This window comes from Mercurialis annua, linkage group LG2 (assembly GCF_937616625.2).
Source record: "Mercurialis annua linkage group LG2, ddMerAnnu1.2, whole genome shotgun sequence".
In the NCBI taxonomy this organism is placed as follows: Eukaryota; Viridiplantae; Streptophyta; class Magnoliopsida; order Malpighiales; family Euphorbiaceae; genus Mercurialis; species Mercurialis annua.
The window spans coordinates 6,165,935-6,186,608 of record NC_065571.1 but is presented as its reverse complement, the minus strand read 5'-3'; the positions used below and the strand labels follow the sequence as shown (position 1 = coordinate 6,186,608).

Here is a 20,674-nt window from a genome sequence, read left to right as displayed (position 1 = left end):
ACCAGAATGGCAAAATCATAAATAACTTTATAGTGAATTAACTTTTGAAGAATAATTATTTAACGTAAAAATTGTGTCACATTATTTGTACAACAAATCAATAATGTATTTATAATATTAGAATATTAAGTCATTAACTAAATTTAATAAATTTATTATCACAAACATCTCATGAGCTTATTGTATAAATGAAGTTGTATAACCCTTGCATGTAATAATCACTCATTTTTTAGATACCCAATATATTTAATTTCACATATGTAAAGAATGCCCTAAATAGGTTTTTTAAAACTAAAGTCTCGCTTACTTATAAATGGCAGCAAATTTTTTTTATTATTACTCGTCAACATTTCAATTTTTTTAGAAAAATATACCAAACAAATATTTTTAACAATTTTTGGATCACTAATGTGCTAAAAATAAATATAATTCTTGTTTTTACTTAAATTAACGTGTCATATTAATAAAAGAATAATAATTGTGCGTGTAATGATATGTTTATATATATAAAATTAAAATGACAAGTTATATAGGAAAAACCACAAAATTATCCAAAGAAACAATTTAATCTTCAAAAATACGCTCTAGGTCAAATAAAATCATCATTATTTCAAAATAAAAATCTTTTTACTTTTTATGCTTTTAATTTCCACATAGATACATATTTGATACCTCAAAAACTATATTCTCATACAAGTACGATATAGAGTTGGCAAAATAAAAAAAAGTTACGCTTTTATGTTAAAATACATCGCAGATATTTGATATTTTAAAAAATACATCCCTTATACATCTATGATACGGAAGAGATAAAACGAGAATTTTTAGACGTTGAATGAAAATATATTTTTAAAAAGATGTTGAAGCGTGTTTCTAGCCATTTTTTGTAATTTTCTCAATTATATAACCAAATTTAAAAATAATTTTTTTATCTTATTAGTAGGTGATAAAAAAAAGATTAAAATACTCATTTGATATACTTTTAAAAATTATACGAAAGAAAGAAATATTCAGATATTAAAATAGAAAAATTAGAAAAATCCAGATCTGTTAGTGTAATTTATCCTTAAAAGAATGAACATGCTTCTATCAATCAAACTGTTATAAACTATATTGCACAGAAACGAAAACACTGGAACATACCGAATTCGGAAACAAAAACGAAAACAAAAAGTCTGAAAAAGCCTCTGAGAAAAACATCAGGGCACAAGTGTAAGAAGCAAACTTAAATCCCCAACAAACAAACACACAACTAATTGAATCTAAGAACAAAGATTCAGCAAAAATCAGGCCTAGTTTTCTTACGAACCGAAATGCATCCTCTTTGATGATCCCTAAAAATTCTGATCTCAGAATAATCTCTCAAGTCTTCAAGACTAATGTACTGCTGCTTAACCATCCTGGAGAAATCGGCACCGGTGTCGTGAATCCAAATGTACGGATGACAAGTCTCATCAAAGTAGTACAGCAAGTTTTTCAGCCCTGCTTCATTATTCTTACCACCTCCTCCTCCGACAGGCATATAGGCTTTGTATATGCTCTTACACTTGAGCCTCTTAGAACATCCTGGTTTTAAGGTATGAACCCTTTTCAGAATTGATCCGACTCTTACTTGAAGCTCTATTGGTCTCTCACTCAGGTTGTAGATTCTGCTGCCGAATCCTGATGTTTGCGTGTGATCTCGGCAGCTATCGAAGCAAATTCCGAAGCGAAATATGCTCCATCCTCGCATTTTTCGATGGACAATGAGGCAGAATATTATTACAAGAAGTGGTGATGAATGAATAAATCTGTGTCTTATGGTAGGACCCTGAATTTCTAACTAGAGGACAGTGAGAAAGGTGAAAATTGGCAATGAAATGAAAAAGAAATAGACATAAGTAGGGCAGGGTTTGGCTTTTCTTTTGTTTGTTTGAGAAGTGTAAATAAAGAAGAAAAAAAAAACAAATGCAACGAGTGTAATTATAATGATTTTGCTTCACCTTTCATCATTGGAATCGCTTTGCAGTGTTCTCCTCCTGTTCAAGTCTTCAACAAACTTACTTTTTCCAGCCCAACTTTAATTAATGTATAGGGATAATTACTGTTCTTCCATAAAATTTAAAAAATCATTATCTCTCCTAATTCTTTACTTTTATAAAAACTGAACATCTCTTCAGTTAAAGAAAATTAAAATGTTATAGAGAAATAGTATTTTTTTTTTCAAACTTCATAGAAAAAAATAGTAATCCATACCATATATTTATGGGGTAATTTTATATGTGGAATCCGGTTTTTCAAAACTTAACCGATGTGACCACAGATTCATGGTTCAACTAGTTTAATAAAAAAATTAATAATTTTAATATATATAAGAATTCTACATATTTAAAATTTTAGCATATATATAAAATTTAACTAGCAAATTTATTGAACAATTAGTAAATAAATCACATTGATTAGAAAAATAAAAAACCGTACAATTTTTATAATTTAACGGTTCAATGGTTTTCAATTTAAAGAGGTTGAACCATCTAGTGGTGTGTACCATAGCCTCCACATTATAATAACTTAATTTCAATTTGAAATGCAGAAGAGCATGTTAATAGGCATCTTCTTTGGAACCACATGCCAGGCCTAGCTATTAGTGACAACAATCCTGTCGGGACCCTAACTTCCAAATTCATATGATTTTTACAGATGATTTTAACAAGAAAAAGAAAAGGCTTACATCAATTTGCATATCTAAATAAAAATCAGCACAACTATTTAATGATTATTTGAATTCCATTTGTAAGTGTCAAATCCAAAAATCTATTCTCCGAGATGTTGATCAGCCTCTACACTGTTGTAGTAAATGATTGGACTATACAGATATCAAATGACAAGGCCATATGCTAAGTTAACAAATATGAAGCACAGCCTCTAAAAGATTAAGGAAAGAATTTACATGGAAGCACTAATTTCATTTTTCATGGCCATCTTGAGGTGCGTCTATCTTGATTATCAGCGGCTGGTTAAGATCAACGGAAGAAGGATCACCGACGATCGGTAACTGCGGTGAAGATAAAATGCTATCTATATCCTCATTCTCAGCCAAGGCTTTGTCTAAAGCATTCTTGGCGACTTTCGTCACACAAAACATTAGAATCACTGCATAAAGCCAGAAAATGATTATTATGCATTACCGTGGAAGTTCCTTCAACTGAGTTTCAAATTGTCGATATTTGAAAAGGATCAAAGTTCACATTTTCACAAAACAAAGGGAGAAGTCTGTTCTAACTTACCAGATACGACAAAGCCCAGTACGATACAGATCTGCAAAGTAGGATTCAGAAAACATCAGAAAAATCAGATACAAGAACTCGTACGAGGACAAAAGAAGGTCGAAAAAACCCCTTAAACATACAAGAGGACAGTATTGTTCTTACCCAACGAGTAGTTGAAAACTCGCTCCAGCCATGGGTCACATCAGAAAGATCCTTCAGAGTTGTTCCAACATATACTAGTGCAAGAGTTATTGGCTGTAAGAGGATGGAAAAATTAATACAATTAGATATAACCAACTAAAAACTCACACCGTTGTCTTGTGCATATCTACTAGCTGCACAGGTTGATAACTCTTCCAATAAGATGAAGGAAAGATAAATTAAAAAATACTTAAGCAAAACAACAATTCAGAAGTATGCTTCAGGTTGATGCTGCACGAGGACTATATCTCTCCATAAGACTGAATCATCATCCCAAATAAATCATATATCTAATATTATGTTCAACGCATAATACCAATTTCACAAAATTCACATCACATCACAAGAATTAGCATAATAACCAAAAAGTGCAGGATGAGCATACCATCATTCCTATCCAGGATGCCAGCATGTATTCCCCTAAAGGGACAGGAGTCACGGACAACAGGTAATTCAACATATTAAATGGAAGCAGTGGAACAAGTCGAAGCAGCAGAACAATCTGCAAAACAGTAATACGCATGGACATTCAAGTATTTATATTTAAAGTCCACAATATGGAGTAATGGACAAGAAAAAGGAGTTGCATCCAGTAACTGCAACATTAGTAACATCAAAATGAGTTTTTGAAGATCAAAATGCACAAACCAACCTTGAAACCAGATCTCTGAATCGCAATGGCAACTGATCTGAATTGAGGATAATCCTTTAACTTGGAAATTACAAAAGATCTACCAATCTGGACAAAATTCCAGAAAAAAAAAAGATTATATCAACCATGGTTTCTTTACCATCTGGCTAGCTGATGCAGTATACTAAAAGAGATGAAACATGAATAAGAAGAACACGTCCTTTCTTTTAAACTAAGTCTTTCATAATATAGGACAGTAAATAAAAAAGCAGAGAGAAAGAGGGGGGTGAAGAGAGAGTAAAGGGCAGGCAAGATAAAGAGAGATAATAAACTCTAGCAGTCACCAAACCGTGCCCTTTGTTTCAAAATGGTACAATGTTTAACGTTTTGTCTGTTTGGTAACCAGAATTCAATTTTAAGTTTCACAGTGAGTCTTTAATGAAGTTTTGGCAGATATTTCGCTGATGTGGTGAAGTTAAAATTGAAGTATGGCTATCATAAAGTATTGTTTCACATCAGCAAAAAACTACAAGAATTTCATTAAAGAATCACCAACAAAATTGAACCCTGGATATTTAGAAGTAAAAAAAATAAGATAGTACCCAATTTGACACAAAGGGTATAATTTGTGCCCGGCTGAGTTTATTATCCTATGAAGGACTATATTCTTCTTTGCTAATGTATGCAATATGTTCCACAAAAGACCAAGGGTGAAAATTAAATATCACAAGGTTCTAAAATCTTACTGTTCTTCCAAGAAGAAAAGCAGCCCCTGCACCAACAGTGGCACCAATTGAATCAGCAACAAACCCCACAGGCAGTCCAAAGAGATAACCACCACCAAGCTGAAAGAGGATAATCAAGTTAGTAGAGAATCGATACTATTCTTCAACTGTTTCTAGCATAAAACTACTTTTCATAAGCACCATGGTGGTGTAAAGCACCTAATATGTGCAGTACTTCAAATTAATTAGATAGCATAGGTGTGAAGAAAGACCGAAACCGAGAATAAGGGTCATGGACTTGATAATACTGAAGTGGAATTTCGCATAAAAAATTTAAACAAATTAAACCCAGAAGAATCATAACAATAAACTGGTTGTAGTAAACATTATACAAACGAAGCTAGGTTGCGACATTGTAAGAAAGGTTATTGAGGCTTACAGTGAGCACTGATGCTGGAACTGCGAGGATTGTGAGAGGAATATACGCAACAGCCCTGCAAATCACACAACAAAGAAATACATCTTATTATGAATTTATGATAAATTGCCACCATTCATACCACAATGTTTTATGACCAGACAGATAGAAAAAACTCTTTCCAATGAAGTGAAAGACTTCAGTTGGACCTTTACAAAATTCTAGAGGAATCAAAATCATTTTCTCTGTGAGAGGCAAACATGAGGAAAAGGATTTGCCCAACTACATAACGAAACAACAAGAAGGAAGCAAAGATAAAATGACTTACAGCACAAGGGGTCCCCAAGCCCCAAGATCTTGCTCTACCCATAATAAGAAGTCTTTCAAAATCTGCAAGGGAAGTTGAAGTTCTGTTTTAGTTGAAGCACAACGGCTAACCCAAAAACACATCCATCATAATCATCTAGAAGAACATAGTGCAACAACCAATATCATGCCTCATCATCACATAACTACATATCAAATTAAACATCTAAATCTAAATAGTCATAATAGTTGATGACCTAATGTAATGTAATAACCACAGAACCGCCATTTCGCATGTAAAACACATTATCAGTTAATTGAAAATAGAATTAAAGCAAACAAAAAACTTCAGCTTAATCAGCTAATTCCCTATATTAGAACCAACAATACATAACCAGCAATTTAAACACTAATGAAGAACCAAAATCCGCATAAAATCCAATACAAGATCGAAAACCCAAAACTAAAACAGACCCAGATAAAAACATGAGAAAAAACACAAAAATAAAAGATACCCAGATAGAAATAACATACCTTCTCAACAGGGAGAGTATAACAAGCAATACTAACGGCGGCAACCAGGAGAACAAGGAGAGTAATCCTGAGAGCAGAGGCCCAGGTAATGGAAGCCATCGACGTAGACAATCTCCGGCGCCAAGGCCGACACTCTTGGTCGACGTTCTCGAATTCCAATGTGGATTGCTTCAAAGACAAACGCGGCCTCAGTCCTCCAAGATTTGCCAGATTTCTGGCCCCCGTTTGCCTCCAAATAGAGCTCGGGAAAACAAAATCCAGATCGGATAATGTTTTCAAATTCTTTTAAAAATTGTAAAATTATAATAGCCCCAAGAAATAATTGTCATGTAATGGTCAAATGGGTATGAGAGTGAGCATCGTTTTGAAGTGAATTAGATTAGATTATATTAGATTAGGTTTAATAATTTTGGATTTGGGGAAAGATTTAAGGAAGAGGAAGGTGTGTTTATGTGTGAGTTTGTTTTGGACGGAAATTTCTGATTTTGCTTAATTTTTTGTTTTTCTGATTGGGTGCAAGTTACGTCGACGTCATTAACTTGAGAAGCGTAATAATGAAAATACACGTGCGCGTGATTTCATTCGCTACTCGTTGCGAGTAGAAGTTTGAATATGATGATGGAGAAATATCGAAAATGTTAAAAAAAATGATTTCCGTTGCCGGGACTTGAACCCGGGTCTTTCGGGTGAGAGCCGAATATCCTGACCAACTAGACTACAACGGATTGTTGCATCAGTTTAAATATTATTTGGTACTATAGAAAATAACTTTTTCTATTTACTTTAAGCATTGAGAAATTGTGATAGGAGAGATTAATTCCAAATCATTTTAATTCTACAAACGTGAAAGCATTAACAATAAAAACTACCCATTCATCATTGATTTGTAATTATAAAACAAATTTCACTATAATTTTGACAATATGCATGAAAAAATACCACTTTTATATGTTTTTTTTCATTTTAATTACATATTTTAAAATATTTCATATAAATTCATCACTTTTATTTTTTATGTGAATTTATCACCGAATGTGAAAATTCGGTGTCTACTGTCTTTCTCCTCCGAAATAAATGCTCGAATCTAATCAATCCCTAATTAGAATAAAAAAATACATTTCTCTTTCTTTTTTTGTCGAGTCTGTAAAAATACACCGGATTTTCACATTACTAATAGATTTGAAAAAAAAATGTTGAATTTATATGACACCTTTTAAAAAAACACAATTAAAATGAAAAAACATATTAAAATAGTGATCTTTTTATAGAATTAACCTTTATTTAAAAGGTTAAACCGGTGGAATCATAAATCGAATACATTGTGTTTTTTTTTATTAAAGATGAGATTTTATTTACAGATGAGAATCCCATACTGGTTCCATTTTTTTATGACACTGATATTTTGTGGCATTCATTAGTGATGGAAATAAATTGTAGCCCAGTTGCTATAAAGGATCTCCATAAATGGAAATTAAACCTGCTAAACCAGTAGTGGGGCATAGGACCACGATAATCTTGGATTCAATTGACTTTTTTTTCTCAAAGTCTTGGATTCAATTGACAGTATGGACGTTTTGAACTTATAATATTTATTGAATTTATAAATTGATTGTTTATACTAGTATTTTTTTTATTAGAGATAGGCCTAATCTAATTGTTAGCGGAAATTGATTGTTAGTATTTGATTTTAATATTGTATTTGCTCCAACTATTATAATGAAAAGTTAAAGTTAATTATAGGGTTAATTTCATATAAAATCACCACCTTTACACTTTTTTTCATTTTAATTACGTATTTTAAAAGGTGTCATATAAAATTTCCACCTTTCATTTTTTGCAAATCTATCAACAATGTGAAAATTTGATGTATCTTTTATAACTTGGCAACCGGAATCGACAAAATAAGAGGAAAATGAATGTATTTTTTGTTTTACTTTAGTCAAATTAGGATATTTATTTGAGAGGAGTAAGATACCAGATTTTTTCATTGATTTGCAAAAAAAAGGTAGTAAATTTATATGACACATTTTAAAAAACATGATTAAAATAAAAAAAAATGTATAAAGATGATGATTTTATATAGAATTAACCATTAATTGTAATATATTTTGTACACTATCTTTAATAAATAGAAAAAAATTGAATTTAGAGTAGTATTATTTATTTCTTGATAATGCTCTTTGTGACTATTATTATTTTAACAAAGGCTAAAATTTTCATTAATAATAACAAAAATTACATGAATGGTTTCTCAACACACTGAGTAAACTATTCTAAAAAGGATGATGAGAGCTGTAAAAATGCAATCATCAAATAGGCTAAACATCAAAGGTCACCCAAATACATAAATCAAAATAACTAGATTTAAAAATTAAATCTAGACAATAATAAATTACAAATCTAAATAATTACAACAAGAAAATCCATAGATCTAGGATCTAAGAAATAATAATCAAGTTGAAAAGATCTAAATTTGTAAGTTAACCTTCCAAATAGACGATTTCTTGTAAAAATCCCATTTTTGAAGAAGACAATACTCCATAAAAATGCTAAACTCATAAAGAGTAGGAATTCAAAATGAAAAAAACAACAATAAACTCATTTATATGATAGAATCATTTATTTTATACGATTTATAAGAAGATTTGAGTGTGAGGAGGTGATTTTTGACCAAAAATTGGTCAAAAACCACCTCCCCAAAGAGGAGGCTATTAGGGTTTGTGAAAGAAGAAGAGGGATTTGGAATTTATATATGGATGGAAGAAATAATCGTAACGAAAAGGATCTATTTGTGACTATTTTTGAAAAGAGTTATTTGTGCTTATTTTTAGTTCATGTCAAAAGTAATATAGAATGGGGCTTTAAAGTTACCTCAGAATTACAAAATAATAATTACAATTTCTACCTAAATTAAGCAAAGAAAATATTTTTCAAGCAGAATTGGTGCGGATTGCTGGTGATTCAAAGTAAAATTGGAAGCATAATCAAAGAGTAATTATGATGCCACAAAAAGTCCACAGCTAATTGATAAAACTATCATGCATGAATTCAAAATAGGAAATTAGTACATTGTAAATCCTTCACTTAAACCAAGAGAAACAAAAGACAAAACAAGACATTTTTTAGTAAAGAATCAGTGGAGCCAGAATTCTTACTCCACGATTAAAATACCGTTGAGCCAAACAAAAATTGATTTTTAAAATGACAATAATACTATTAAAAAAATTAACATTTTTAAAGACGGTGAAAACATAACAGAGGGCAGCCTCCCTAGAGGGAGGGCACAATTGAACTACCTATAGGAGGCCTCTAGCTGGCGGAGGGGGTGGCCACCCACCCGGCACCCCCTCCCGCTGCCCCTGAGGTCATGACTGGTTAATGCCTTCTCCAAATTGAAACTAACAGATTGCAACTTTTTTTGCCATGTCTAATCTTCAGCTACACATGCGAAAATCAGACAGCATACAAGTATCAAAATAGAACACAGAACATGCAAAGGTTTAGAGAACAAGTATGCGATGTAAAACTAATCACTATTTCCATTAATTTCTCAAAGCCCTAGTAAGGGTATCTTTGCACCTTATGGCATATATAGCTCGCATAAACAGAAAGTCTGAACATCATCACTGAAGAAAAATATGGAAAAATCGGTCAATCAACGCGATAATCAAGTTTCCATTACTGCAACACTGAAGCCTACAACTATGCTAAATATTTGACAATGCAAACAATATCGAGCTCTGAAACATTCGTCAATTTGAAACAGGGACGATTCATAATGTAAATATGCCTTCAACACTCAAATAGCTGAAAAAATAGATGTACCGTGTACGCCTCCGAACCAATTGCTCAGTTAGTACGGGACACATGCAGAAAATGATGAACTCTAGTACAAATCAACTAAGGCAACAAACTCATGCTAGTTTAGATGCTTAGAAAGTGCAATTATACAATGAACAACAGTAAAAATGTAAACCTCATCAAACATGTGGATAATTACAATAAGATATGACATATAAAAGGAACCTCTCATCCTAAAATTATTGAGAACCAATACTATAAACAAATAAAGAATGCTGATTCTAACTTAAAAAACAATACAAGCTAGCAAGTGAAAGTCGCTACCTCGTAAATTTGCCTCCATAATTCTCTCTCTAGCTCACATCAATAGCAGATTCCAACTTTCTTCCAAACTCGTGGCACAATCTACTCTTCTTTCCAAAAAATGTGGCCATTCTCGGTAACAGGTTGGCACCAAGTTCCTTATTCGCCAGTATGCATTCATAATGGGTCCTCGAAAGAATAATTCAGTCACATTGATCCCTTCATTTGATATCTAAACATAAAACATTAAAAAGCACATGAGCCAACATAAGGTCGACAAAATATTGGTGTCCAATCTCACCATCTCTCCACTTCATCTTTGCCGGAGCTCTGCCATAATGTACCCCGTCGTTGCAACGATTGTCATAATGCCACGGATATGTCATATCAAAGTTATCAATCACCCCAGAAAGAAGCCCTGCCTGCCTAAATTTATCCAAAACCACCCAATTGTATACCTCCATCTTGTTCGGATTAAATGCCAGTGATCTAGCATACCCGGCAGTGCTAATAGTGGTCCGATAGAAGATATGCGGAGCCACTAATCCTCTCTGCTTCACAGAATCCATAACTTCTTTCCAAAACGACACTGCATAATCAGCTCCGGCAGAAAATCTTCTGATAGTCCTCCAATGTATACCGTCATGTAAACCGGAATTCATGATTATAGAGTCTGGCACAGTGTCTTCCGAGAAGTATTTCTTCACCAAATTTCTAAATCCCTCATCTTTCAATGAATCCAACCCTAGATAATTCCCCGTCTCGTTCCAATGACCATTAAAAATGCTCGTAATTCGAACTGATTGAGAAGCATCTTTAGGATTTGTAAAATTCATATCAAACCGTCTAGGAACAGATTTAACCGAAGGCAAGTCCAATACAAAATTAAGCATGTTTCTTATAGTATCAACATGATTAGAGTCTCCCCAAAAGAAAAGCCACCTACCCTTCAAGCAATTCCAAGCAGAATCAGCTGAAAAGAGCCTAAATGAACAATGACTAGAGTAAACCCAGCCATTACTCTCTAATGAACCTAAAGAACCATCACACCATGGACTTTGGCACGGAAAATCCGACCCCAAGCAACGGTACCGGCCATCGTTACTAATTTTACAGCCATCGTTTTTACCATGCCTAGTCCACCTCCCTAACCAAAGCTCTTCAGTAAAATCAGATTTTTGACAAATCTGCAGCTCTGGAAGCTCATAATGAGCTTTAACAAACCTAATTCGAATCTTACGCAATTCTTTATCATAAACAAATCTCGAAGGCGAAAATTTCAAACCCTCATAATGCCTAAAAAGCAAAATAACAGTAAGATTATAATCACCAGAAAAATCAGGATGAACCTGAAGAGTGACCGAATACGAGCCGTTTCCGAAATCTTTGAGCAAAGGCCTAGACTTCCATGACTCCCCCGAAAGATCAGTCTCAAAATAATCCCCACCTAAACACCTCAGATTCTTGAACTCGTCCACTGCCTGAAAAACAAACTCATGACTCTTACCAGCAGGCAGCTCAATCAAATCTTGACCATCCAATCCAGGTATTACAATGTCCACCGTCCGTGAATCTGTACACGGCACAACCCCTGGAGATAGCCACCTTGCTATTAAATTTATGGTCAAATTTGCCTCTAATTTTGCTGACACCCACTTAACTTTATCTTCTAATTCAAGAATCCTTACCCCATCAGTTGTATTCCGATCAGAACTCACATTTTGCTGCAAATCAGCTGACACCCACTTTTCAATAGCTTCTCTTGATTCACTTTCAAGAATCTCATCAGAAAAGCTAGAGTTTTTGCTGCTGTCAAGTATACTATAGCTGGAATTAGTAACTCCGGCGAAATCTCCGGTACCGTTGGAAGAAAACGAAGGCTGTGAAAAGAATTTCTTTTTCAAATACCCTTCTTGTTTAAACCTCCAAGATTCAACAACGTTCTTTATAGTACATCCGTCTATACTCCAAACGGTCACCATACCGACAAAAACTAAAGCTGTAAGAATATGAAACCGCCATTGAAGTAAAGGACTTGACCGTAGTAGCCATGGTTGGTGATTTGCTGACGGTGGTGATGAGCTTAATCCTTTATCCGGCGGCATCTCAAGAAACTAAAAAACTTACAAATATGAGAAATTTAATTAGTAAAGTTACCATGTTTTATGACGACAAGAAACAGATAAAAGAAACGTTAAGGAAAGCAAATTCCAAGAAAGTTAAGAAGAAAGATTTGATAAAATCAAGAAAATAAATACAAAAACATTAGTCAAGCGTATTACTTACTGGTTTTAAGCTCCAAGAAATCTCCTGCTCAAACAAAGAAAAATCAATGCTGATTCAGAATTAAATAGTGTTTGTTATTTTTGGTTTCTTGATTTTGGTTTCTCTGTTTTTTTGTGTGGTTGATGTTTATCAAAGACTAAAACAAGGAGAGTTTGTGTTTCTGTAAGCTACAACATTATTTTATTTTTCCAAAAGTGATTGAAAATTGAAATTGTTGTGTTCTTTAAATTCAAATAGAATATTTATGATCACTATTTTGTTTGAATATTAAGATTAGAGAAGTTTATTTCATCAGAAAAAGAGATTAGAGAAGTTTAATGAAATTGAAATAGAGTGAAAATAAGCACAACTATATCCGCATTTATCTGAACGGACTGAATCTATTTTGAATTATTTTCGCAGGAAACTAGGATCTTTTGAACATTCTTGTATTTTATCTTCCACTCAAAAATAATGTTTTCTTCTCTAATCTTTTAAAGATTTCACAAACCGCTTGTCGATGTAAATTTATTTTCAAATATAATATATTTTCTAAAAATAATCTACATGATGATTTAAATATTTATTAATTATTAAATTTATTAATTTAATAAATAGTATGAAACTAACATATTTTTTGATTTTCGCGTTTATAAATATAATATTAGTATTATATTATAAAAACAGTAATTAAAAATATTTTTGACTATTAATATCTATTCATTTATTTGCACTGGTAAAGTCCGGCTTGCCAAGTAAAAAAAATTGTTTTAACATCGAGTGTAAACAAAGCTTTAATTTTTATATATAATTAGTGAATAATAAATTAATTTTATTTTATAATTAAATAAAATATATTTAAAATTTACTAATTATCCAACATCGCATATAATTGATTTCTTAAATTTTTTTTAATTACTAGAATTGTCAATTTTTTAAATATTAAATATAAGAGAGTCGTTTGTATTTTTTTTTAAAGTAAATGCATATTATTTTTTGGGTTAATGTCATAAAAATTCACGAACTTTACACGTTTTCTCATTTTAATCACGAAGTTTAAAATTTTCTCATTTTTATGCACGAACTACCACTTTTTCTCAAATTCATGCACGGTGCTGAGATGTCACGGCTATATTGGTGTAATTCGTTGAGGTGGAGGTTATTTTACACCAATAAATGAGTGTCACCTCAGCACCGTGTATGAATTTGAGAAAAAGTGGTTGTTCGTGCATGAAAAAAAAAATTAAACTTCGTGATTAAAATGAAAAAACGTGTAAAATTCGTAATTTTTTTTGACATTAACCCTTATTTTTTAAAAAAAAGTTAAGCTATTTTTACTTTTTTTATTAAAATGTACCGAATCAATGAAAGAAGAGTAATAATATATTAATAAATTATTTAATTATTAGAAATATAATAAAGTTAGAATCTAAAATTATTTAGCTAATATGAATTATAAATTAAACTAAAGTACCACTAATTTATCATAACTAAATTGCTTGATGTATTAGATTATTACAATTTTAATATAATTATATTTCTAAATAAAGAATTATAATTATTATAAGTCACACTCTTAATTAATATACAAATTTATAAGAGATTCTTTTAAAAATATCTTATTTTTTAAAAAAAAAATTATAACATTTTCACCCCTCTTTTTCTAATTTTTTCTCGATATCTTGTTTTAAAAACTAATTTTAAAAATACTTTTTTCTTAATTAGGGCTTCACTCTCACAAATACAATTATGCAGCCGTCACTCTTTCAGTTATAAGGTCGAACACAAATTATTTTTGAATCTTCATGTTATTTTTTTTGTGTGTTTTATATAGTTTGTTTTTGTGAAACTAAGATTGAAATTATTTTGATAATGTTAGTCGTAACAAATTATTTCAAATATCTTGTTCTCTTGTCAATATAGTTTTTTTCTTATTTTGATGCTATTTATTTCGTACATAACGAATTGATTATATTTTTATGGTGTTTTTATGGTATATTTATATTAAAAATTATAAAAATACATCATAAATACACCTTAAAAACACTATAAAAACACCATCAAATATTAAAAAAAAATATTAAAATGAAAAAAATATTTTTTATTTTTAAAATTTAAAAACTAGGTAAGATCATTTTAGTAAATAAAAACGGTTTGAGATCAAAATGGTCCAAAAATCAGGTAGCGTGGTAATTAAGTTGTAAAAGATGGTATCCTAAGAAATTCCCTCTCTTTATATAATCTATTAAATATAATATGTACTTGTACGCTATATTAATTAATATTTTGTTTTATTAAAATTGCTTACTAAAATATTGCATTATTAATTAATTCAAGATGAAACAATATTTTACTTGATAAATGTAAAATATTACCACTTCAGTGTAATTACTATTTGTAATAGTAATTTACTAATAATTCAATATAATTATTTTGTAAATTATTAATTAATAAACTATAACCATTTTGTATAATAACAAAACAGACATATGACTTATTAAATGATTTTCTTTCCGGTTTATAATATTTGCCGTATTGAAGAAATTTTATTAATTAATAATATTTATCACTTTAAAAAATTAAGAAAATATTATTATTATTATTAACTCAAATTTATTTTTAAAAATAAATATTTTAATAAAACTAAAATTAAAACTAAAATACTCCTTCCGTCCCAATAGAGTTGTCCATTTTGAAGAAAAATAAATTGTCTCAAAATTCTTGTCCACTTTCAAAAAATAACTTATTTTTACATTCAATTTTCCTTTATCACCCCCATTTAAAATCTATTAACGAGTAAATTAAAAATAAATTGCAAGTTAATCTTATATTAAATAGGGAATGACAACAAAAGTAATTTTTTTTTTACAAAATCAATAAACAATAATTGCATTCTTTTGATAAAGGCAAAGTGAACAACTCTATTGAGACGGAAGGAGTATTAAAATAGTACTGACTTTTAATATGGACAATTTAAAGCAGAAGGTAACAAGAAAAATGTTTCTCAACTTAATTTGAAATGAAATGGCAAAAGGCTCACTTTAGTCTTTAAAATGAGAGCGAAAGAATTAACAAGACCCTAAGGTTGAAGGTTGCTCACTTTGCCCCCTGACGTTCTCCAAACTGGCTCAGATCGCACCACCGTTAGTTTGTTCCGTCTAACTGATGATGTGGCCCTTAGGGAAATGTTTTAAAAACATCCTTAATGTTTAAAATATTTACAATTTTATATTTATGATTTGTTTTAACTATTTTCACCCTCTTTTTCATTTAAATATATATAATTAAATAATATTTTAAATCAAAACATTTATTGAAACAATCGAAACCCAATTAAACATTTCAAAATATAATTAAACGCTTTAAAATTCAATAAAACCAATCAAAATTCAATTTAAACCTATTAAATCTAACACTCATCCGCCGGATACCACCTTTGTAATTTTTAGAAAGAAATATTCCGAACAAAACTCTAAAAAAATTAAAAAAATTAATAATCAAAAATAATATTTTATTTATTTTTTAATTCTAAAAACCGAACGATCCGTCAGACCCACCGTCGGTGGGTCTGCTCTATAAAAGAGCAGACCACCGTGGTGGGTCTGCTCTAAAAAAGAGCAGACCACCGTGGTGGGTCTGCTCTAAAAAAGAGCAGACCAAAAAAAGAGCAGACCCACCAACGGTGGGTCAGCTCTAAAATAGAGCGGAACCACCACACGGTGGTTCTGCTCTTTTTTAGAGCAGACACCGTGGTGGGATGCTCTATTTTAGAGCAGAACCACCACACGGTGGTTGTGCGTGGTGGGTTTCTGAAATTTTAAAAAAATTAATTTTAGATGTGCGTGGTGGTTCTATTTTAGAGCAGAACCACCACACGGTTGGTCGTATCTCCGATCAAAATAAATTTATATTCGTAAAAAATAAATTATTATTTATTTAATTTTTGAATGAATTTTTCGGCGATCGATTTATTTAATTGGATTTCAATTTGTTTAATTAGGTTTCGACGTGTTTAATTGAGTTTCGATTGTTTAATAAACATTTTATTTTCAAATATTATTTAATTATTGATATTTAATGAAAAAGAAAGTGACAATAGTAAAAAAAAGTATAAATATAAACTTTGGTAAATATTTTAAACATTAAGGATGTTTTTGAATTTTTTCCATACATGCCACGCCATCATTTAACTGAAAAACAGACGGTGTTAAATTTTTGGTGTGTTCTGAGCCAGTTTGGACAACGTTAGGGGGTAAAGTGAGCAACCTTTGATCTAAGGGTCTTATTAATTCTTTCGCTCTGACCTTAAGGACTAAAGTGAGCCTTTTGCCAAATGAAATTAATTCGATAAACGAAATTATTTAATGACTAGAATGCCATTGCCATTTGCCCAGCTGGTAGCTGCAGCAGACAACGAAGTTGGATGACAGTATGACACGCAATCGTCGGTGGGGGCATTGATGTAATTATCATACAGTTTTTATTTTTTATTTTTTGTAAGATGGGTGGACATCACGTGATATGTTTTGATCGGACCGCCCAAAAGAACTCGTTAATTGATGAAAATATCCTTTAATTATTGACCTCTTGTTTTATTGATTAAAAGGACGTCTTGGCCATAATAAATAATTGAAATACTGGCATTACAAATCTTAAAATTTCAATTTTATTTCGATTTAATTTTAATATTCAAAATATTACTCTTCCGGTCCATAATGTTTTTCGCATTTGAGACAAAATTTCGGTTTATAATATTTATCGCATTAGAATATCAAGAAAGCATTAGTTTTTATTTTTCTGTATTTGCTCCCTATTAATTTATTGAAACAGTAAAATAAACAAATAAAAATAGTAGTTATATCTGTAAACAAGTTTTAATGTAAGTTTAAATTAGTGTTTACAAACTAAGGCATATCAATTGTTTTTTAGTTCTTATATGAAAGTAAAATGGGACAAATATTATGGACCAGAAGGAATACAAAATAAATTATAATTTTTTTTTTGTAACTCCAATTAATTTTTCAGCAATATGGATGACAAGTATATAAGAAATTACCGAAAAACGGTTTGTACTACAAAATACTTAAAATAAATAAATTAATATTTATTTTGTAACATTTTAAATGTTGAGCTTGAATTGCTACAAAATTGAATTGTTAAGATTTATTTTACCATATCCCTGAATAGTTTATCATAGTTAAGATTTGAAGGATTTTCTAATAAATAATAAAGTTTGAAATGTTAATCGATTTAAAGAACTTCTCAAAGTAAAATTCTTACTATTTCGTTTTACATTGTACTCTTGTCTTTTCTTTCGTATACTTATATTGATTCAATCGTGAAAATGAACAATTAAAAATTACTTCTAACATTTTTATAACCTCTTGTTTTTTGGCTTTTGGGTTGCTTATTATTGTCTAAATAACTCGAAAGCTCTATGATTTAAATTATGAAAATGCATAATAATTTATTCACTTTGTTTTTAAATCAATATATGCATATTTGTCTTTCTAAAATATAGAGGTAGAGTTGAGTATTTTCATTTAAAACTATAATTTGTCTACAATAGTATTACATCTACTTCTATTAAATAAGTATTTAATAGTTTAATTTTTTTAATCTTTTTTATATACTAATATTTATAAAATTATAAGAAAGCAATAATATTCTTAGTGTAAAATTAAAGTTAAATAGAAATGGGTGATGAATATGGGATTGGCAAATTAGGCCGACACCACACCATGTCTTTGTTAATTTTATGTTGTAGTTGGTGATAGACATGTGTTGATAGAAGAGTATTCAATGCTGCTGCTGCTGCTACACATTTCAAAATCAGACAATGCTCTAACACATACTCCATTTATTTCAATTCTTACATGGTCATTTCCACTTGCTTCGCCACCACTTTGCATGTGCACCAGCTGTGAAGACTCGGGCATATTACATTTAGGCCCTTTCGATATTTTTCACTTATGCCCTCATCTCTTTAATTTTCAATCGCATATTCATTTTTTTAAAAAAATTTATTATTATAAAAATATAAATTTTTTTTTTTTTCAAACGATAGAGTCGATTATGAAGATTCAACTTACAAAACGTGAAAGTCATATAACAATGGATCCATATATGATCTTTCAAATATTAAAATAAAATAATAGGAAACAATAAGATACAAGCAAAAAATAATCGAAAAAAAGAAAATTCTAAACATAAATCCCCAAACTTTAACACAACGATTCCGTTGAGAGGGTGTGTCGATATTTTCTTTTTCCGATCTTCCATTCAATCCGCTTGATCCTTTGAAACCTACTATTTCCGATCTTCGATCTTCATCTTCATTTAAACTCTAAAAAGATAGATCCATACCCTTTTAATTTCTTAGATCTACAAGTCTTTAAAAGTTAAAGCTCAAACAAACACTAAAATTTCTTATGAGATCTAAGAAATCTAAGCAAAGAAGGTATAAAAGACCTTAACTTTATTCCAACAAGAGAATCAATAAGACCCAAATCAAAATTTTGACTTTAAACTAAGATTTATTGAAGTAAAACAAGTAGATCTATAATAATTAGTAATATGGGCGGAGAGAGAATGATTTTCCGGTTAACCGGAAATCATTCTCTCCCACCCTCTAAAAGATGAAGAAGAAGAGACCTTTTCTTAGAGAGAAGTGAGAGCAAAAATTGTATAAAAATATAAATTGAATCAATATAAAATAATATAGATAAAATATTTGTTTTTTATTCCTTATTGAACAAACGGCTATAATTGAAAATGAAAAATTAAAAAAAAAAAAAAATTAAAGTTGATTTTTTTAAAAAGATAACGCCATAAATAAAAAAAAAAAAAAAAAAATCGAAAAGATGAGATATTTTTTAGTTATTTAAATCTTACTTTTATAAGAAATCTAATTTGCTAAATTATTGATCTTTAATATCCAAATAATAATAGAAGAAGAATACTATTAATATTTTAAAGTTTTAATATCTAAAAAATTACTCCCTCCGTATTTTTTACATCTACATCTAATTAAATATATTTATCTACTTCCTCCATCCCGTTTAAAAAGGGATAAATACTTTACACATAAATTAAAAAATCAATAAATGCTATTTTTTTTATCCTATTAAAATTAGTCTTATAATTTATATATATAGTAATAGTCATTACTTTAGAAAGAATAAAGAAGATATAAAAAATATTTTTATATAAAATGATACAAAAATCATAATATAACCTTCTTATATGGAATATTCAAAATATAATATGTCCCTTCTTAAAAATGATAGAGGAGCATATTATTTATTATTTTAAATTTTTCAAAATGATTTTAACCATTATTTTCTGATTACCTTATAAATGACTTATGATAATAATGAGTCAAATATTTTTTTTTTCTTTCTCTTACGAGGATTAAATGATTTCACTTGTAATTCCCGTAGTGACTCGAACACATGACCTTTCGGTCTTAAGCAGGACACTCTTGTCACTAGAGGTAGCTCATCTTGTTCATAAATTAATTAATTAATAATTATATTAATAGAATTATATTAATTTTTATTCTTATAACTTAAATAAAAATAATATTTTTTAATATGTATAATTTTAACTAAAACGGACGAGTTAAAAAAAAAAAGTAGCGATCACTAAGATACTATCTTTACAAATGAAATTAAAAATTGGCTGAGGTTCAAACTTGTCCCTCTATTCCTTATTCCTCTGTCCCCATGTTCTCTCGGCTATTAATGACTTTTGTCTAATCCCATCCCAGCTACTGGCCATATGGTCCAACTAAGATTGCCAAGGATCTCATGTGACCACGTGGCGTACGTTTTTCAAATGAATAATTTGGATTTACAGGAGTCTTGTGATTTCTTGCTTCACTATTGAGAATATTTGCCACATTTTGTAACCAAGGATTTTCAAAGGAAAAACAACCCTTTACGCCACTTATAAATTTTTCTGATAACAAGCCAATGATTTTGATTTTTGTCACTGATAGAAGCTAAGGTAAATGGCTGTGTTAAGTGTGCTCACTAGACCTTTCATTTTCACATTTCATGACAACTTATAGGCAGTTGCTAGGAAACTTTCCCATTTATGGCAATTTCTACTGCAACTGCCAGTCTTTTGCTTTTGGAGTAAAACAAAGCATCAACTGCAAACCTTGTCTTGCAAGTAATTAGCAAGAAAGTTTTGATGATGATCAAGAGTTTTAGCTTCATGGTTCCAGTAAAAAATA

At 30.3% G+C, this 20,674-nt stretch overlaps 3 protein-coding genes and 1 non-coding gene across 5 annotated transcripts; all 4 read right to left on the bottom strand.

Annotated features, from left to right (window-relative positions):
• Nucleotides 1-1,084: 1,084 nt before the first annotated feature.
• Nucleotides 1,085-1,903, bottom strand: LOC126669215 (uncharacterized). Its single transcript, XM_050362625.2, has one exon. It carries the CDS (start codon nt 1,730-1,732, stop codon nt 1,277-1,279), a length of 456 nt encoding a protein of 151 aa, XP_050218582.1. The 5' UTR covers nt 1,733-1,903; the 3' UTR covers nt 1,085-1,276.
• Nucleotides 1,904-2,747: 844 nt separating this feature from the next.
• On the bottom strand, nt 2,748-6,580 carry LOC126670553 (uncharacterized). Its single transcript, XM_050364307.2, has 9 exons — nt 6,064-6,580; nt 5,552-5,613; nt 5,245-5,299; nt 4,827-4,925; nt 4,102-4,188; nt 3,835-3,951; nt 3,411-3,503; nt 3,267-3,297; nt 2,748-3,132 (listed from the first exon to the last, which is right to left on the bottom strand). Exons 1-9 carry the CDS (start codon nt 6,160-6,162, stop codon nt 2,945-2,947), a joined length of 831 nt encoding a protein of 276 aa, XP_050220264.1. The 5' UTR covers nt 6,163-6,580; the 3' UTR covers nt 2,748-2,944.
• Nucleotides 6,581-6,715: 135 nt separating this feature from the next.
• Nucleotides 6,716-6,788, bottom strand: TRNAE-CUC (transfer RNA glutamic acid (anticodon CUC)). Its single transcript has one exon. It is a non-coding gene; the product is annotated as a tRNA-Glu (tRNA).
• Nucleotides 6,789-9,964: 3,176 nt separating this feature from the next.
• LOC126669260 (uncharacterized) lies at nt 9,965-12,875 on the bottom strand. 2 transcript variants are annotated; one of them, XM_050362679.2, is made up of 2 exons: nt 12,454-12,875; nt 9,965-12,289 (listed from the first exon to the last, which is right to left on the bottom strand). In XM_050362679.2, the coding sequence occupies exon 2, from the start codon at nt 12,270-12,272 to the stop codon at nt 10,389-10,391; it is 1,884 nt and encodes a 627-aa protein (XP_050218636.1). In that variant the 5' UTR covers nt 12,273-12,289; nt 12,454-12,875; the 3' UTR covers nt 9,965-10,388. The 2 variants fall into 2 exon arrangements, with proteins under 2 accessions (XP_050218636.1, XP_050218635.1); XM_050362678.2 differs by having other exon boundaries at nt 9,965-12,281; nt 12,454-12,874.
• Nucleotides 12,876-20,674: the final 7,799 nt, after the last annotated feature.